This window comes from Pan paniscus, chromosome 18, assembly GCF_029289425.2.
Source record: "Pan paniscus chromosome 18, NHGRI_mPanPan1-v2.0_pri, whole genome shotgun sequence".
Taxonomy (NCBI): domain Eukaryota; kingdom Metazoa; phylum Chordata; class Mammalia; order Primates; family Hominidae; genus Pan; species Pan paniscus.
The window spans coordinates 91606754-91622811 of NC_073267.2; the positions used below are offsets into that span (position 1 = coordinate 91606754).

The 16058-nt window shown below is 46.4% G+C and overlaps 1 protein-coding gene across 3 annotated transcripts in view; it reads left to right on the plus strand.

The window, feature by feature from the left end:
- The window catches only part of PLCG2 (phospholipase C gamma 2), a 212438-nt gene that overhangs the window by 111464 nt on the left and 84916 nt on the right, over positions 1–16058 (plus strand). For all 3 annotated transcript variants that reach the window (XM_055100814.2, XM_034940799.4, XM_034940800.3), the window contains exons 4-7: positions 1838–1931; positions 2683–2730; positions 11747–11831; positions 13385–13468. In XM_055100814.2, coding sequence (XP_054956789.1) covers positions 1838–1931; positions 2683–2730; positions 11747–11831; positions 13385–13468 — 311 coding nt within the window. The remainder of the gene's footprint in view (positions 1–1837; positions 1932–2682; positions 2731–11746; positions 11832–13384; positions 13469–16058) is intronic.

The following is a 16058-nucleotide window of genomic DNA, read 5'->3' on the forward strand; positions in this document are numbered from 1 at the left end:
AGCTCTTAACCACTCCTCAATGCCGCTTATTAGCAAGGGTAATAGCAACCATGGGTATTAGCAAGCCATACTCTCCTGGGTATTAGCAAGCTCTACTTGCTGTCCCTCTGTGCCATCTTGATTAGAAGCAGGGGAGATACTGACAGCTGCTTAGGGTTGTGGTGCAGATTATTCCAGATCCTGCATTTTATTAGTTAGCATAGGGTTAAAAGCTAACACTCTTTAATAAAACAAAAAGCTAAATCCCTAAGCCAGTGGTACTCATCCATGGGAAGCTGAATACTGCCCTCCCACGATGCCCATGTCCTAATCCCGGGAACTTGTGAATATATTATCCTCTATGGAAAAGGAGACTTGGCGGGTGTGGTTAAATTGAGGATCTTGAGATGGGAAATATCCTGGACTATCTAGGTGTCTAGTGGAATCACAGGGGTTCTTAGATACATGAGAAGGTCATTCCCAGAGAAAGAGATGTGAGGATGGAAACAAAGGTCAGCAGATGAGAGGCCATGAGCTAAGGAATGTAGGCAGCCTCCAGAAGCTGGGAAAGGTGAGGAAACAGATTCTTCCCCAGAGCTTTCAGAAGGAATCCAGAGATCTCATGCAACCAGTCTATTTTAGACTTTTGGCCTAACGGTCTGAAAATAAATCTGTATTATTTTAAGTCACTAAGTTTGTGGTCATTTGTTATAGCAGCAGAGGAGACTGATCACTGAACCTTTGATATACTTTGGCACCAGGCAGGTGTTTCCACCTGTTGATGTCTCCCTCATCCCTCTCTTCTGGTTTAATTACTTTAGGGTGGGACCTAAGTATTGGGGTTTTGAAAAGCCTTCAAGTGATTCTCCTGAGCAGCTGGGGTTGAGAAACTCTGCTCTGGAGTTGGACACCTGGGTTTGAATTCCTCAGCTTTTTCATCCCTGGAGTCAGTGTGCTGCCAGGGTAAGGTAATGGATTCTTGTTTAAAATCCTGTGTCTTCCACTGTCTCAGTGTGCTCTGGCTACTGTAACGAAATGCTGTAGACTGGGGGTTTAAACATCAGGCATTTATTTTTTCACAGTTCTGGGGGCTGGGAAGTCCAAGATCAAGATGCTGGATGGTTGAGTTCTGGTGAGGGCTATCCTCCTGACTTGCAGATAGCCGCTTTCTTGCTATGTGGTCACATGGCTTTTCCTCAGGGTGTGCTTGGATAGAGAGGGAGCTCTAGTCTCTCTTTCTCTTCTCTAAAAGGGCATTAATCCCCTTATGGAGGCCCCACTCTCATTACTTCATCTAAACCTAAATACCTCACAAAGGCCCTACCTCAGGGGTTAGAGATTCAACATATGGATTCGGAAGGAATGCAAATATTCAGTCTGTAATGGCTGCTAGGAGCTGTGTGGCCTTGGACACATGACTGAACCTGTCTTAGGTTCAGTGGTTTCTCCATGTGTTAAATAGGAATATAATAGTACTTCCCTTGTGGGATCAATATAAGAAAAACACTTACAACAATGTCTAGTATATATATGTAGTTAGTGCTCAAATGATGTTAACAATGTCATAGTGATAGTTCCCACCACTCCCTCCATTCTTAGCTGATTCCATTTGGCACAGGAAATAACCCACTTGTCATCCCTGTGGTACAAAGCTCATCGTGAATGTGTGGCCCCATCTCAGACAAAAAGCAGGTCCTAGGGCCATGACGGTGTGAAGGGGATGCTTTCTTTGCCTTCTGCAAAACTAGAAACCAGCATAGGCTTCTCCCATCTTCGTGATCTGTATGGGGCGGGGCTTTGTAAGCAGACGTCTTCCCAGGAATTAACACAGCATTTCTGTTCCCTTTCTCCACTCTAGCTGACTCTAAAGAGGATGCAGTTAACTGGCTCTCTGGCTTGAAAATCTTACACCAGGAAGCGATGAATGCGTCCACGCCCACCATTATCGAGAGGTAGTTGGCTTTTGCCTGTTTATTTGCATAGTTGCTGATTCCTTTATTCTGCTGCCTTTAGCCAACATGGGTTACAGGGGGAAAAAAAAAAAGGGACATTGGTTTTTTGAGGCTCGTTGAGTGTCTTGTATGCAATGGGTGCCTAGTAGCAGTGTGAGCTCTACAGTTTTTCAAATAAGAGCATTTCCCTGTGCTAGTTTTCAGCGTTGGCCTATTGGAGTGAGTGGTGCATTGGACTCGAGATAGAAACATTCCTGGGGTATGTGTTGGGGGAAATCAGGGCTTCCTTCTTAAAGGATTTAATAAGAGATTCAGTGGACTGATCAAAGAACCGACATAGGGTCTGGAATTTTCCAGCTATCACTCCCTCCTGGGTTGATGAAGACCTCAAGACTGTCTCTTCAGTGTCATGGGAGTCTAGATGGGCATTGGGGTGTGAGTTATTTTCCTTCCACTAAATCAAAGTCTTCTACTTTTTACTATTTTTCTTTCTAGCTTTTTGGGGATTAATGACTATCATCAGAAGGAATTGTCAATGTAAAGAAACCTGGCCTTTTTGAGTTGAAATCTTGGCTTAGATAGGCCTTTTCCACACTAGGAGGAAACTGCTTCCCAAGCTGCCCTTGTTAGAAAGTTGGAAGACTCCTCCTTTTGGTTCCAGTTCCTTTTGTGCACATTCCGTAGGATGCACTTAGACTTGTGCTATTTTCTAATTTTCTCTTTCTCTCTTTTGTCTCAAATTTCTTTCCAGTTGGCTGAGAAAGCAGATATATTCTGTGGATCAAACCAGAAGAAACAGGTAAGAGTCCTTCAGTTTTTTTCTGATCACTTTGGATTTCGATCCTCATTCTTTCTTTAAACCTTCCAAGGGGGTGGGAGCACGACTTGTCGGGGGCAAGGTCCTCACTGCGTCCATTGTGATCTGCAGATGCCATGTTGGGTCCTGGGGTTGAGGATGACAAAATCCTCCTCCTGGAGGGAGCCTCTATTCCACGGAAAATTCAAGTACAGCCTCAGAGATGATCTCTGCCATGGGGCATTCGGACCTCATCACAAATATTTGAGCACCTTTAATGTCCTGGTAATACAGCAGTAACCACACTCCTGATGGCACCAGCCCATGCTTTGTGACAGGAGAGAGATTGATTGACCGTGAAGAAGTAAACCAGGTGGTTCTTTTTATTTTTTTGAGACGGATTCTCGCTCTATCACCCAGGCTGGAGTGCAGTGGTGCAATCTCGGCTCACTGCGAGCTCTGCCTCCTGGGTTCACACCATTCTCCTGCCTCAGCCTCCCAAGTAGCTAGGACTACAGGCACCCGCCACCACGCCCGGCTAATATTTTTTTGTATTTTTAGTAGAGACAGGGTTTCACCATGTTCGGCAGGATGGTCTTGAACTCCTAACCTTGTGATCCGCCCACCTCGGCCTCCCACAGTCCTGGGATTACAGGCATGAGCCACCGCGCCCGGCCACCAGGTGGTTCTAAGGGCTGGTAGAGATGTGTTGGGTGATGTGATAACGTATATTCAGTTTACTTGACTTTTTCACTTAAAAGTACCTCTTGGAGAAGCTCCCTATCAGTCCCGCACAAAGCTCTATGACGGACTATTATTATTATTTTTTAGAGGCAGGGTCTCTGTCTGTTGCCCAGACTGGAGTGCAGTGGCACAATCATAGCTCGCTGCAGCCGTAAATTCCTGGGCTCAAACGATCCTCCTGCCTCAGCCTCCTGAGTAGCTGGGAACTACAGGTGTGTTTCACCATGCCTGGCTTATTTATTATTATTATTATTATTATTTTTTTTTTGTAAAGGTGAAGTCTTACCCAGACATTTTTTTAAAAAAAGCAAACGCGGTTTTGGTTTTTCCTTAGATTAATGCACTGTCATTTCGGAAATCATTTCCGTGTTGATGCACAGATAGCTGCTCCCAATCCTTTATCATTACTGTGATTAATGCTGCTATGGAAACCTTTGGGTCTATCTTTCTGTAAACTCATTTGAGGGGGCTGTGAGTAGGATAAATTCTCAGAAACGAATACCAGCAGCACAGCGTTTGCTGGTCTAATAGTTTGATAGCGAGAGGTAGCAATTTGTATAATATTTCTACCAGTGGGGCAAGAGGGCACCCTTTCCTGATGATTTATTGTGCCATTAGACTTTGATCTTTGTTCATCTGCAACCGAGGCAACCAAGTGTTTTTGCTTAAACTTGCTTTCTTTATGGGTGAGGTTGAGCATTTTTAATTCATTATGTTTTTGAGGTATGATTCAGCTCTTAATAATGTAATGATAAAAACTACCATTTGGCCAGGCGCAGTGGTGTACACCTATATTCCCAGCACTTTGGGAGGCAGAGGCAGGCAGATTGCCTGAGCTCAGGAGTTTGAGACCAGCCTGGGCAACACGGTAAAACCCTGTCTCTACTAAAATACAAAAAATTAGCTGGGCATGGTAGCACACTCCTGTAGTCCCAGCTACTCAGGAGGCTGAGGCAGGAGAATTGCTTGAACCCGGGAGGTGGAGGTTGCAGTGAGCCGAGATCGCGCCACTCTACTGTGGCCTGGGTGACAGAGCAAGACTCCATCTCAAAAAAGCAAAACAAAACCAAAGAAACAAAAAACAACAAAAAAACCCACCACGACAAGAAAAAAACAAAAAAACCAAAACCAAAAACAAACCCTACCATTTATTGAACAACCGTGTATTTGGCATGCCAGGGATTGCATTGAGCTCTTCAGTCCTTGTCTCATGTTAGCCTCACATGAGACACCTTATTTTTTGGTAAAATATTCCTTTCATTCATTCTTGGTTTATTTATGTCATTATCCTATGTGGATATGTCATTATCCCATCTAGATATGTCATTATCCTAGTTAATATCCAATAACTAAACTCTGTCAGCTCTCTTATTTTGTTCCTGAAAATCTTTCCATCTTGAAGGTGACTTCGTGTCTGGTCAGTGTCCTCTGTTACTTGTTGGCTTCAGGGTTTGGGTGAGCTTCCCTGGTTTCTTCACATGCCCGATGGGAGGATTTGGAACTGTTAAGTAGGAAGTGGTTAAAAGTCTAGTAATGTTAGGTCAGCCATCAGCTCACTCCATGTTTTTCTGTCCACCTGCCTTTCTCTCCGTCCTCTTCTTCTCATCCAAAATGCCCTGCCTGCTCCCCCACGCTGGGCCACCCTCTAGTGTTACTGAGGTGGATTAAATGAGGTCCTTGTGTTGGAAGATTTGGTACACACTGGTCTCTTTCAGCCTCGGACGTGATGCCTCTTCTGAGTTTTCTTTCTCTTTGGCTTATGATGATTCATAGCTGAGATTGGCACAGGGCTGAGAGTGGGAGCCACCCTCAGTGCCTCTCTCCATGCGGTGCTGGTATGGTGTGGCCCATCTGGCTCTGAAGTTGGCTCTTCATTTGTGAGGTCAAGAAATGGATACCACCCTGTTGCTCAGGAGGCGTTCTGGCAAGTCCTGCATAGAGATCCATCTTCCCATCAGCTGGTCCAGGACCCTCTGCAGAGAGAAACTTTTCGGTTTCTGGACTGAGTTCATCCCTGTGTGCTCACCGGCTTCCTCTCCTCTACCTCCCTCCCAGTGGGCAGAGCCCTGCTCTCTGTCAACATGTGGAAAATCCCACCTTTCCTGTGGTTCTGGGAAGCCTGGAGGGAGCTTTGCAAAAGAAACTTTGACCAAGATGCCAATGAAAGAGCAACTAACTTCTGTCCTGCCAATTTCCCTCCCTTTCCTGTCACCCACGAGACGAATCATGTTTCCTGAAGGAAAACAAAGGAGCCACAGAAGCAGAGGAAAGACTGAAGGCGAGAGGGGGCAGGCTCAGGGCTGGCCCAGCCCGGGCAATGGACAAGTCTTAGGTGTTTTGCTTGGCCCAAGCACCCTGTTTCATTTTTTGACTTTTCTAGAGGCAAATGGTAGCAGCGGGCATTTGTTTACAGCCTGCTTTGCAGCCATGGCTGTAATAAGCACTTTACATCATTAGGATATGCTCTTGGCTGACGGTTGAGCTAGGTGCTCTGAGACCCATTTTCTATGTGAGGACACTGAGGCCCAGAGAGGTTAAGTGACTTGACTAAAGCAGCCCAGGTTGTCAGGGGTGGCACCAGGGTTTGCAAACTTACTTTCCCCACTGGTGTTGCTTTTCCTTTTTTTTTTTTTTTTTCTTTTTTTAAATGTGCTACTGGCCGAGCACTGTGGCTGACACCTGTAATCCTAACAGTTTGGGAGGCCAAGGCGGGTGGATCGCTTGAGCTCAGGAGTTGGAGACCAGCCTGGGCAACATGGCGAAACCCTGTCTATACAAAAAGTACAAAAAAGTTAGCTGGGTGTAGTGGTGCACATTTGTAGTCCTGCTACTTGAGAGGCTGAGGTGGGAGGATCATCTGAGCCCAGGGAGGTCGAGGCTGCAGTGAACCATGATTGTGCCACTGAGCTCCAGCCTGGGCAACAGAGTGAGATCCCATCTCAAAAACAAAAACAAAACAAAACAAAACCAAAAACAATGAAAACAAAAAAAATTGTGCTGTTGAGAGCTGGGGGAAATGCAGAAATCTTCCCTTCCCCACCCTGACCAATCACCTTATGATTAAAAAAAATTAAAAACAAATGTTAAAATTTGTTTTATTGTGGTAACAACAATGAAACATAGAACAACATTGATCATTTTAACCGTTCTTAGATATGTACTTCTCTGGGATGAAGTATATCATGTTGTCATGCTCCCGTCACCACCATCCATCTCCAGAACTTTTTATCATCTCAAACTGAGGCTCTGCAGCCATTAAGCAGCAACTCCCCATTGATTCTCTCTTTAGCCCCTGGAAACCACCACTCTGCTGTCTGTCTCTCTGGATTGGATTGCTCCAGGTACCTCATATAAGTGGACTAGTAGAATATTCGTCCTTTTGTATCTGGCTTATTTCACTTAGTGTAATGTCTCCAAGTTTCATCTGTGTTGTAGCATGTGTTAGAATCTTCTTCCTTTTTAAGGCTGAATAATATTCCATTGTACAGATAGACCACATTTTGTTTATCTACTTCTCCATCGATGGACACTTGAGTTGCTTCCACGTTTTGGCAATTGTGAATAGTGCTGCTGCGAACATGGGTGTACAAATCTGTTTGAGTCTCTGCTTTAAATTCCTCTGTGTAGATATCCAGAAGCTGAATTGCTGGATCAGTTGCTGGATTGCTGTGTATATATCCAGAAGCTGAATTGCTGGATTTATTTTGCGGGATTGCTATACTGTTTTCTGTAGCAGCTACACCTTCCCAAGGCAATGCACAGGTTTCTGTTTTCTTCTTATCCTCACCAACGCTTACTTCCTTTCCCTCCTCTGCCCTTGCCCCCTTGGCGTATAACATTGGATTTGCATAAGTAGAATGTGCACTTCCCTTTGTCCTTTAGCCCTGGCAGGGACAGAGGAACTACTCTACCGGGAGGTGGCAAAGGGTGAGGGGGTTGCAGGTGGAAGGCAGGTGGGTGGGTCCATTTATCTCATTCAACGTGAATGCAAATAGGCTTCCTATTTGAGACTCCAGAATGTTAGAGTCGCCTGGGGAAGCTGTAGCAGAGCCACGCCAGTAGCGATTCGGGTTTTACTGTTCTGGGCATGGCCTCTGGCATTGCAAATTTTTTAAATAAGATTCTTCTGTGAAGCTGGGGTTGAAAATTAGGGCTGTCTAGAGGGCAATTTCCAAATCTGAGCATGCACCGGAATCCCCTGGAGGATTTGTGAAAGTGGAGGCTGCTGGGCTCCACCTCACGGTGGCTGATTGAGTAGGTGGTGGGCAGTGCTCAAGAATTTGCATTTCAACGAATCCCCAGGTGATGTAGATGCTGCTGGTCTGGGAGCTACTTAGAGAGGCAGAACTCTGGGGCTGCGCTGTCCAGCAGGGCACCCCTCACCACAGGTGGCCATTTCAACAAAACAAAACAAAACAAAACAAAACAAAATGAAATAAAATACTTAGCTTCTCAATGGAACTAGCTGCATTTCAGGGGCTCAGCAGCCCCGTGTGGCTAGCAGCTAGTACCTCAGACAGCACAGATGTTCTCCATCATTGTTGAAAGTTCTGTCAGATGGTGCTGAGGTTTAAATCTCAGATCTCACACTAACTCATTGTGTGAATTGGGGTAAATGATTTAATTTCTGTTGGCCTCAGTTTCGTCATGTGTAAAAGATAAAATAATAGCTCTCGCCTCCCAGGGCAGATGTGAGGCTTCAGGGGTTAATATGTGAAGGGTGCTTGGACCTGCCTGGCTCATGGTAAAAACACTTGACGAATGTTTCTTATTGCCATTGTTGCTACAAAAGAGCTGGGGGCAGTGGAGGTGCCGGCCCAGCCTCAGCATGGCTGGTAAGTGTCATGGGGCTGCCATCCTTAATCGTTTGGTGATGGCTGCCTGGGTGCAGGAGTTGAAGAACCCTGGGGGCCTCCTGGGCTGAGCAGGGAGGACACTGATTGTTCAGTGCTGTCTGCCATGGGAGAGGGAGGGGCTGTTGGTAACTCTTTCAGGGAATAGTTGCCGTCCTTCTCCAAAGGGATTCCCTTGTTTCCTAACCCACAGCCCTAGGTTGAGCTCCCAGGAAACATGATCTGAGACGCAGGTTTGTGTGCAGGAGGCTTACTAGGGAGTGCAGGGTCATCACCCTGGGGGAGGGAAGGCAGTTGGAACAGGCAGCTGGGGAGTCACAACCATGGCCTGGGCACACCTGATGGGGAGCTCTGAGCATGGCCTGTGGAGCTGTCCTGAATTGAGACTAGAGGGCCAGGCCTTTGTTCCCATGTGTGGACTGCGTCAGAGCTGGCTGCCTTGGAAGGGGCTTTGACCTGGGCGAGGCACTCTCTGTAGGGGATGGCAGGTTGCAGAGAGGGGTGAAGCTGAGCCGTTGGCTTCCTCCCCTGCAGCGATGGGGGCTCAGCCTGCCTGTGCTGGTTTTGGTCAGGCTGTGCAGCATGACACACACACATCCAGAGGTGGGAGTGAGGGAGGGGCTCGCCTAGGGAGAAAGCAGGTGAGCCTGTCCCAGCGCTAGGAGCCCAAAGAAGCTCTCAGCCTCCAGTGTTTACATTGTAAGGGGAGGCCTTTGGACCAGGTGGGCTCCCATGTCCCAGGTGCTTGGATGCTCAAGCCCCTGGTTCCTGGGTTTTCTCCACTGGTTCTTGAGCAGCTGCTCTGGTGCCCCAGGCCCCTCAGTCTCTCTGTTCCTGGACATGGGATGGTTCCTTTGCCCTGCTGCTGTCTGGGCTCCTGGGGGACCCTGGCCTCTCCCTTGCTCCCAGGATGAGCTCCACTGGGGCACCAGCGTGAGAGGACGCTGGCCTCTCCCTTGCTCCCAGGATGAGCTCCACTGGGGCACCAGCATGATCTGGCTGCTCTCCCCACGACCCCTCTCACTGCTGCTCTGGTAGCGCCTGTTCCCGCTGCTCCTCCACCTTCATCCTGCCCTGGCCCAGCTGTTCCTTGGACCACTCCCAGGGCTGAGGCAGAAAGGTTCTTGCAAGCCCCTGGGGCAACTTCCCTAGCCTGCTGGCCGCTGTGCCCAGCCAGCCCCAGCTGGCCCAACAGGGACTTTTTCTGCCCTCAAGGTCTGTCTGTGAAAGCCGTGGGTGCTGTCCCTGTGGTACCAGTAAGTGGGTGGGGAGCATCTTGTCATTTGAAGTCTCTGCTGTTACAGAGGCCGTTAGAACCAGAGGAAAGGCTGGAGGTGGGGACACAGGATGGCCAGAGTCACACTGGACCTTCTCCAGGGCAGCGGCTGGGCAGTGACGTGCTACTTCCTTCCGCATGCCACAGCAGAAGCTGGGAGGATGGTACAGGGAAACTAGGCGGTGTTCTCCTGCAAGCTGGGGCGAGCTTCCTCTCTTGACCACTCTGTCTCAGCTCTGCTGGACACTTGGCTCCAGCCAGAAGGGTCTGGATCTCATATTCTTGACCCACCCACCCCACTAATTTCACTTCTCCTTGTGTGAGCTACTCGCTTGGAGGCAGTCAGGTGTGGTCATTATGGGCACACTGGGTTGGAGTTTGAGGCTAGCACAGATAAGGTACCAAACTGATCGGTGCCTCAGTTTCCTCACCTGGAAGATGGAGATGATCATGGTACCTGCCTTGTAAAATTGTTCAAACATCAAACAGGTGAATGTGCATATAAGGCATCACCTAGAACAACACCTGTCACCTGATAAGCACTATTGAAGTTTCAGCTTTTGTTACCATTGTTACTGCTGCTGCTGCTCCTTTTGCCTGGGACGTGTTCTCCCTTGCTTCCCTCCCTTTTCTTTTTTTTTTTTTTGGAGATGGAGTCTCGCTCTGTCACCCAGGCTGGAGTGCAGTGGCGTGATCTCGGCTCACTGCAAGCTCCGCCTCCCGAATTCACGCCATTCTTCTGCCTCAGCCTCCTGAGTAGCTGGGACTACAGGCACCTGCTACCATGCCTGGCTAATTTTTTTTGTATTTTTAGTAGAGACGGGGTTTCACCGTGTTAGCCAGGATGGTCTCGATCCTCTGACCTCGTGATCCACCCGCCTCAGCCTCCCAAAGTGCTGGGATTGCAGGCGTGAGCCACCACCGTGCCTGGCCCTTGCTTCCCGCTTAAGCTGAACCTCACTATGTGGCTTCGAAGAAACACTCATGCAGATTCCTGTGACCGAGCACTGGAATTTGATTCAAATCCAGGCTCTGCTGCCTGCCATCCAGCTCCAAGCCCTGAGTTGTGTACCCGTGTGACACCCTACCCTTGGCTGTTCTGAGCCCTGGGGGTCAACCATGTGTACTTTGCAGAAGGTAGAATCTGGTGCACAATTAGGCACCCTTAATACCTGGATGACCCCAGGGCAGCCTGGCACACAGTAGGTGCTCATGTAGGCCTTGTTCCTTCCCACTTCCCCTCTCTGGCCCTTAGTGACCTTGCCTTGCTCTGAACCCCAGTGGCATTAAAAGAAACCTTTATTTTTTTTACTTATTTTTGGGGGTGCAGGGGGTCCCCGCTTACTCTGCATCCCTCTTGTCTCTTCACAGTGTCAGACTAGAGTCAAATCCAGCTGGGTCTTTCCCGGCTGATTCTGCCAAGCCTGTTCTGTGGTTTTGGTTCCTCTGGGTGGCAGGTAGAGTCAGTAGGAGTCTTGTTCATCCATTCGTGTGTGTTACTAATTAGGTGACAAAGCATTTGGCTACATGAAGAGTGTCATAGTTACTCCTGCTGTTTACCCAAGCTTCATTGAATTTCTTCACTTTGACATTCAGAGTCCTGGGCAGAAATCACATCATGTCAATACCTATATTGGGCCTTTGGCATTTCTGTGGCATTTTGTATTGAGATTATCTGGTCATTTGACATCATTTTCTGCCCACACTGAATCTCCTGCAAGACCTTCCTCCATGACCATTCCTGAAGGGCGGAGACCAGCCCTTCTCACTGGGACATCACCCTATACTGGGGATCTCCAGTGTAGGTGCCTCCTCATTGGGGCATCACTGTACACTATAAATCTCTTATGTGACCTATGTCCCTGGACATACCTGAAGGGTGGAGACCAGCCCTCCTCATTGGGGCATCACCCTACCCTGTGAGTCTCCTATGTGACCCATGTCCATGGACATTGCTTGAGCCTTGCTCATTGAAGTGTCACCCTTACCTTGACTCAATGTCTTGTTCCCAGTTAGTGGTCCATAAACAACTGTTGACCAGGCTCTCTCATAGAGGGCTGCCTGAGGTGGGAACTGATGGGAGCAGCTAAATCCTGTGCTGTTGAAAACCCTCAAGGTGACAGAGCTGGGTCTCCCTCTTTTGCAGCATCAGTCTCCGAGAGTTGAAGACCATCTTGCCCCTGATCAACTTTAAAGTGAGCAGTGCCAAGTTCCTTAAAGATAAGTTTGTGGTAAGTTTCATGGCTCAGCCTGGGAATTTTATGAATGCGGAGTGACTTAGCCTCTCTCATGAAGCCGTGACTTGCCTTTGAGTTCCGTGGAATAGTGCACAAGAAAATCCTTTGCCTCCAGAGTACATCTTAGTTCAGACAGAGGGATCATAGACATATCTGAGGACCATAGTCTCAGTCCTAGCAGAGAATGTAATCAATAAAGACCATGTTTACTGAGCTGTTGGACTTGGAACATCTACCCTCAGACCTGTTTTCCGTTAGTCCAGCTTTCCCTATTTCCCTGACCATACTGCAGCCCATTTTTTTCCCTAGTGAAATGAATGCATGTATGTCTTTTGGAAAATATTATGAAAGATTCCTTGTGTAGGGTACCAGGACCGTGGCATTTTGTATGCAAGTCCTGGTAGTGTAGCTGTCAGAGTTGGCTCTTTTTACTTCTGTTTCTCCAACCATCCATCCTTCCATACATCATTAAATTTATTTTGTTGTGTAATCAAGTTGTTGGTGGGTCTGGGCAGTAAAGCCACTCCATGAGTGATGGGATATAGTAGAGCAGGTGAGGCAAGGATGGAGACAATGGGCACCGATTTTTGCTTACAGGGAAATACTCATTCTTCTTAGGAAATGAGCAACCCTGCACCCAAACAGCCCCAGTGGGAGGACTCCAATGCCCATTTTCAATATCAGCTCCATTACAAGGTTCCTCAGTGCAAAAAGCTCATTTCATTTTTGTATTAATGAGCTCCTGGAAAAATTATCCCATTTTATTGCTTATCAAGCATCCTTTGACCTGCCCCCAATATTCCACATTAATCCAAGAATAGAAAAAGAGAAAAGGGTAGGTCAGAAGAGGAGAGAGATGGGAGAAGCATTTACCATTGATTGCTACACAGTCGCCATTTAATTCTTTATCAAGTATTTACTGAACCAGGTGTTTTGCAGGTATGTTGTTCACTTTCAGGGAAGCCCTAGGAGCATAGTAGTGGTTCTCCCATTTTACAGGTAAAGAAAACTGAGGGTTTGAAAGGGTCAAGGAAATTGCCCAAAGCCATAAAGCAATTAATTGGAGCTGAGTTCTGTCTGACTCCCAATGCTTTACAAAATGACCTATATGTACGTACTCTACAAATATGTCTGAAGTTGGAAGTCCAAAGAGAATGTTTTCTGCCCCAAAAAGGAAGAGTTACGCATCATGTCTCTTGGAAACCTGGCTGAGACTCTTCCCTTTTGGGGCTCAAAGGAGGGTCTTACTTGGTAGGTGTCTCTGTGAGTATGTTTTCCCAGACAGGGGGATTAGGGAACGTGTGGAGGGTTTTGATTCAGAGGAATATGAATTTGATTTTAGCCAATGTTGTAGAAAAGCCATGTTAAATAGCATGACTTTTCCTTTCAAAAGCCATGACACTGAAACAATGTGGTCATAGCTGTCTCTTCAGCATGCCAAGAAAATAGCATGCCATTTCTGAAATAAAAATTATTCTATAAATAGCATGGAGCCATTCTTACGGTGGACATCAAAAATCATGTGGTCACTTTTTTCATATTTACAGGAAATAGGAGCACACAAAGATGAGCTCAGCTTTGAACAGTTCCATCTCTTCTATAAAAAACTTATGTTTGAACAGCAAAAATCGGTAAGATGATTCTTGAGCAAGTGATCAAGTGATGTTTCTGTTTTCCATGTATTTCCAAGTCTGGCATGTTCCTAAGAAACCCACAAGAAGTGTTGAATCTCCATTTTAGTCAAGGAAACATAAATGAGAATGACGAAAGCATACCATTTTCATCCATTAGATTGGCAAAAATCTTTAACCATGACAGAGCTGTGGGCAAAATGTAGAGAAATGGTGTTCATATGCCTTCCTGGTGGAAATGTGAATGGCCATAAGTTTGATTGGAATTTGATCTGAGTCTGTTAAAAAATTGCAACTCACTCTACTGCATTATTTCATTCTGAAAGGAAATTTAGCAAATGGCTGTTATTATTAATAGCCATCTCCAGATTGAGGAATTATATATATGTTTCTTCTTTTTACACATTTGTTTGTTTGTTTTGAGATAGAGTCTCACTCTGTTGCCCAGGCTGGAGTGCAGTGGTGTGATCTTGGTTCACTGCAACCTTTGCCTCCCGGGTTCAAGCGATTCTTGTGCCTTAGCCTCCCCAGTAGCTGGGATTGCAGACGTGCGCCACCACGCCCAGCTAATTTTGTATTTTTAGTAGAGATGGGGTTTTGCCACATTGGGTGGGCAGGTCTCGAACTTCTAACCTCAACTGATCCGCCCGCCTCCATTTCCTAAAGTGCTGGGATTACAGGTGTGAGCCACTGTGCCCAGCCCTTTATATACTTTTATTCATATTTTTTATGAGGGCATATTTTTTGATTAAAATAATAGACTATTTAAAAATTAAGAGGGTGTATGTTTTGATCTGACAGTGGCATCCTGGGGACTCTGTTTTATGAAAGGGAAAACATCGGGGCCTAAGAATATATTATCGGATTGTTTATTGCAGCATTACTTATGCTGGCAAAGTACCTGGGCACCATCTGAATGTCTCTCAATGGAGGAATTGCTGGGTAAATTATGGTCTGTCCATACTATGTGACATTATGCAGCTGATTAAGAAGCATGTGTCAGTTCTCTTTCCATTAATCTGAGATGATATTTGTGACATTTTGTGATGAAAGCCAGCAGCAGATTTACATCAGGAGTCAGGTCTGCTATTTTGTTAAAAATCATAGAATAGAGGCCAGGTGCAGTGGTTGACGCCTGTAATCCCAGCACTTCGGGAGCCCAGGCGGGTGGATCATTTGAGGTCAGGAGTTTGAGATGAGCCTGGTCAACATGGCAAAACCCCATCTCTACTAAAAATACGAAAATTAGCCAGGCATGGTGGTGTGCACCCGTAATCCCAGCTACTTGGGAGGCTAAGGCAGGAGAATCACTTGAACCTGGGAGGCGGAGGTTGCAGTGAGCCGAGATTGCACCACTGCACTCCAGCCTGGGCAACAGAGTGAGACTCCATCTCAAAACAAACACAAAAACAGAGAATGCAATAATCCTCCTTTTGCTCATTTTTATGAGCAGGGGGAGAGTATGGAAGAAAGCACCTCACATTTAATGTTGATTTTGTGTGTGTGCTGGAAGGGGTTGGGAAGATAGGCAGGAAGGATAGTTACCTTTTCTTTGCACAGCTCATCTTCTGTGGTATGTTTCAAGTAACATGTTACCTTTGCAATAAAAAGTTCCATAGAGCATAAAGTTTTAAAATTGAGACTATTCTGTGCGATGCACCTAGCACAGTACCTGGTAGGTGGCACACATTCAGTAAGTAGGGGCTGCTGTTGTTGCTGTCAGGAAAGGGCTTTGCAGACTGCAAAAGAGTTCCCAGGGAAAGCTGTGAGGGCGTCGGGAGTACCTGGAACTTGGAGTCAGGTGGCTGTGGTTTCTCCAGTTAGCTGCATGATCTTGGATGAACCACTGACTGCTCCTAGCCTCAGTCTTCTCCTCTGTGCAATGGGAGGTTGGGAGTTGTGAATACAGGCATTTTTAAGTGATGAGCATGAATGTTCCTAGAAGACAGTCATTAATTGCTTTCTGCATGCAGAGCTGTGGGCTGGCCACACAGTGAGGCCACCTGATGGGTGACCCCTGGCCGTGGGACTTTGGATGTATCTGAGTTAGAGAAATGGGAGGGCCATTTCCTATCTGCCCAGATTTGGGGAAAACATATTTCATAGAGTGGATCATTGAATTGCAATGTGTTCATTTTTTCTCATATATAATAATTAGTTATTTGTTTGCCAAATGAAATAGAAAGATTGCAGGCTTGGGAGTTGGGAGAACTGGATTCTAGACCAACTTGACCTCTAACTGACCAAGTAATGTTGGGGGAAGCCATCTCTGTCCTCTCACTTAGCCTTTTCTATAAAATGAAGGTATTAAATGAGATCAATGGTTATAAAACTTTTAATACTCTTTAATCCCCTCTCCTTTAGACAGGAAACTGTAACAACCACCACAAAAACCATGATTCATAAAAGCTTATCAGAATACTTTTTAAGGTTAAAACCTGTAACTTTAAAAATAGTCCTTGAGAACAATGACGTGTGTCATTGAACATAGAACATGTCATAGAACAATGATGACAGTGTGCGTATGAAATTTGGAATGGTGACGATTGTCATCTTATGCAATTGACCAGGATTGAGAAAAACTCGATTT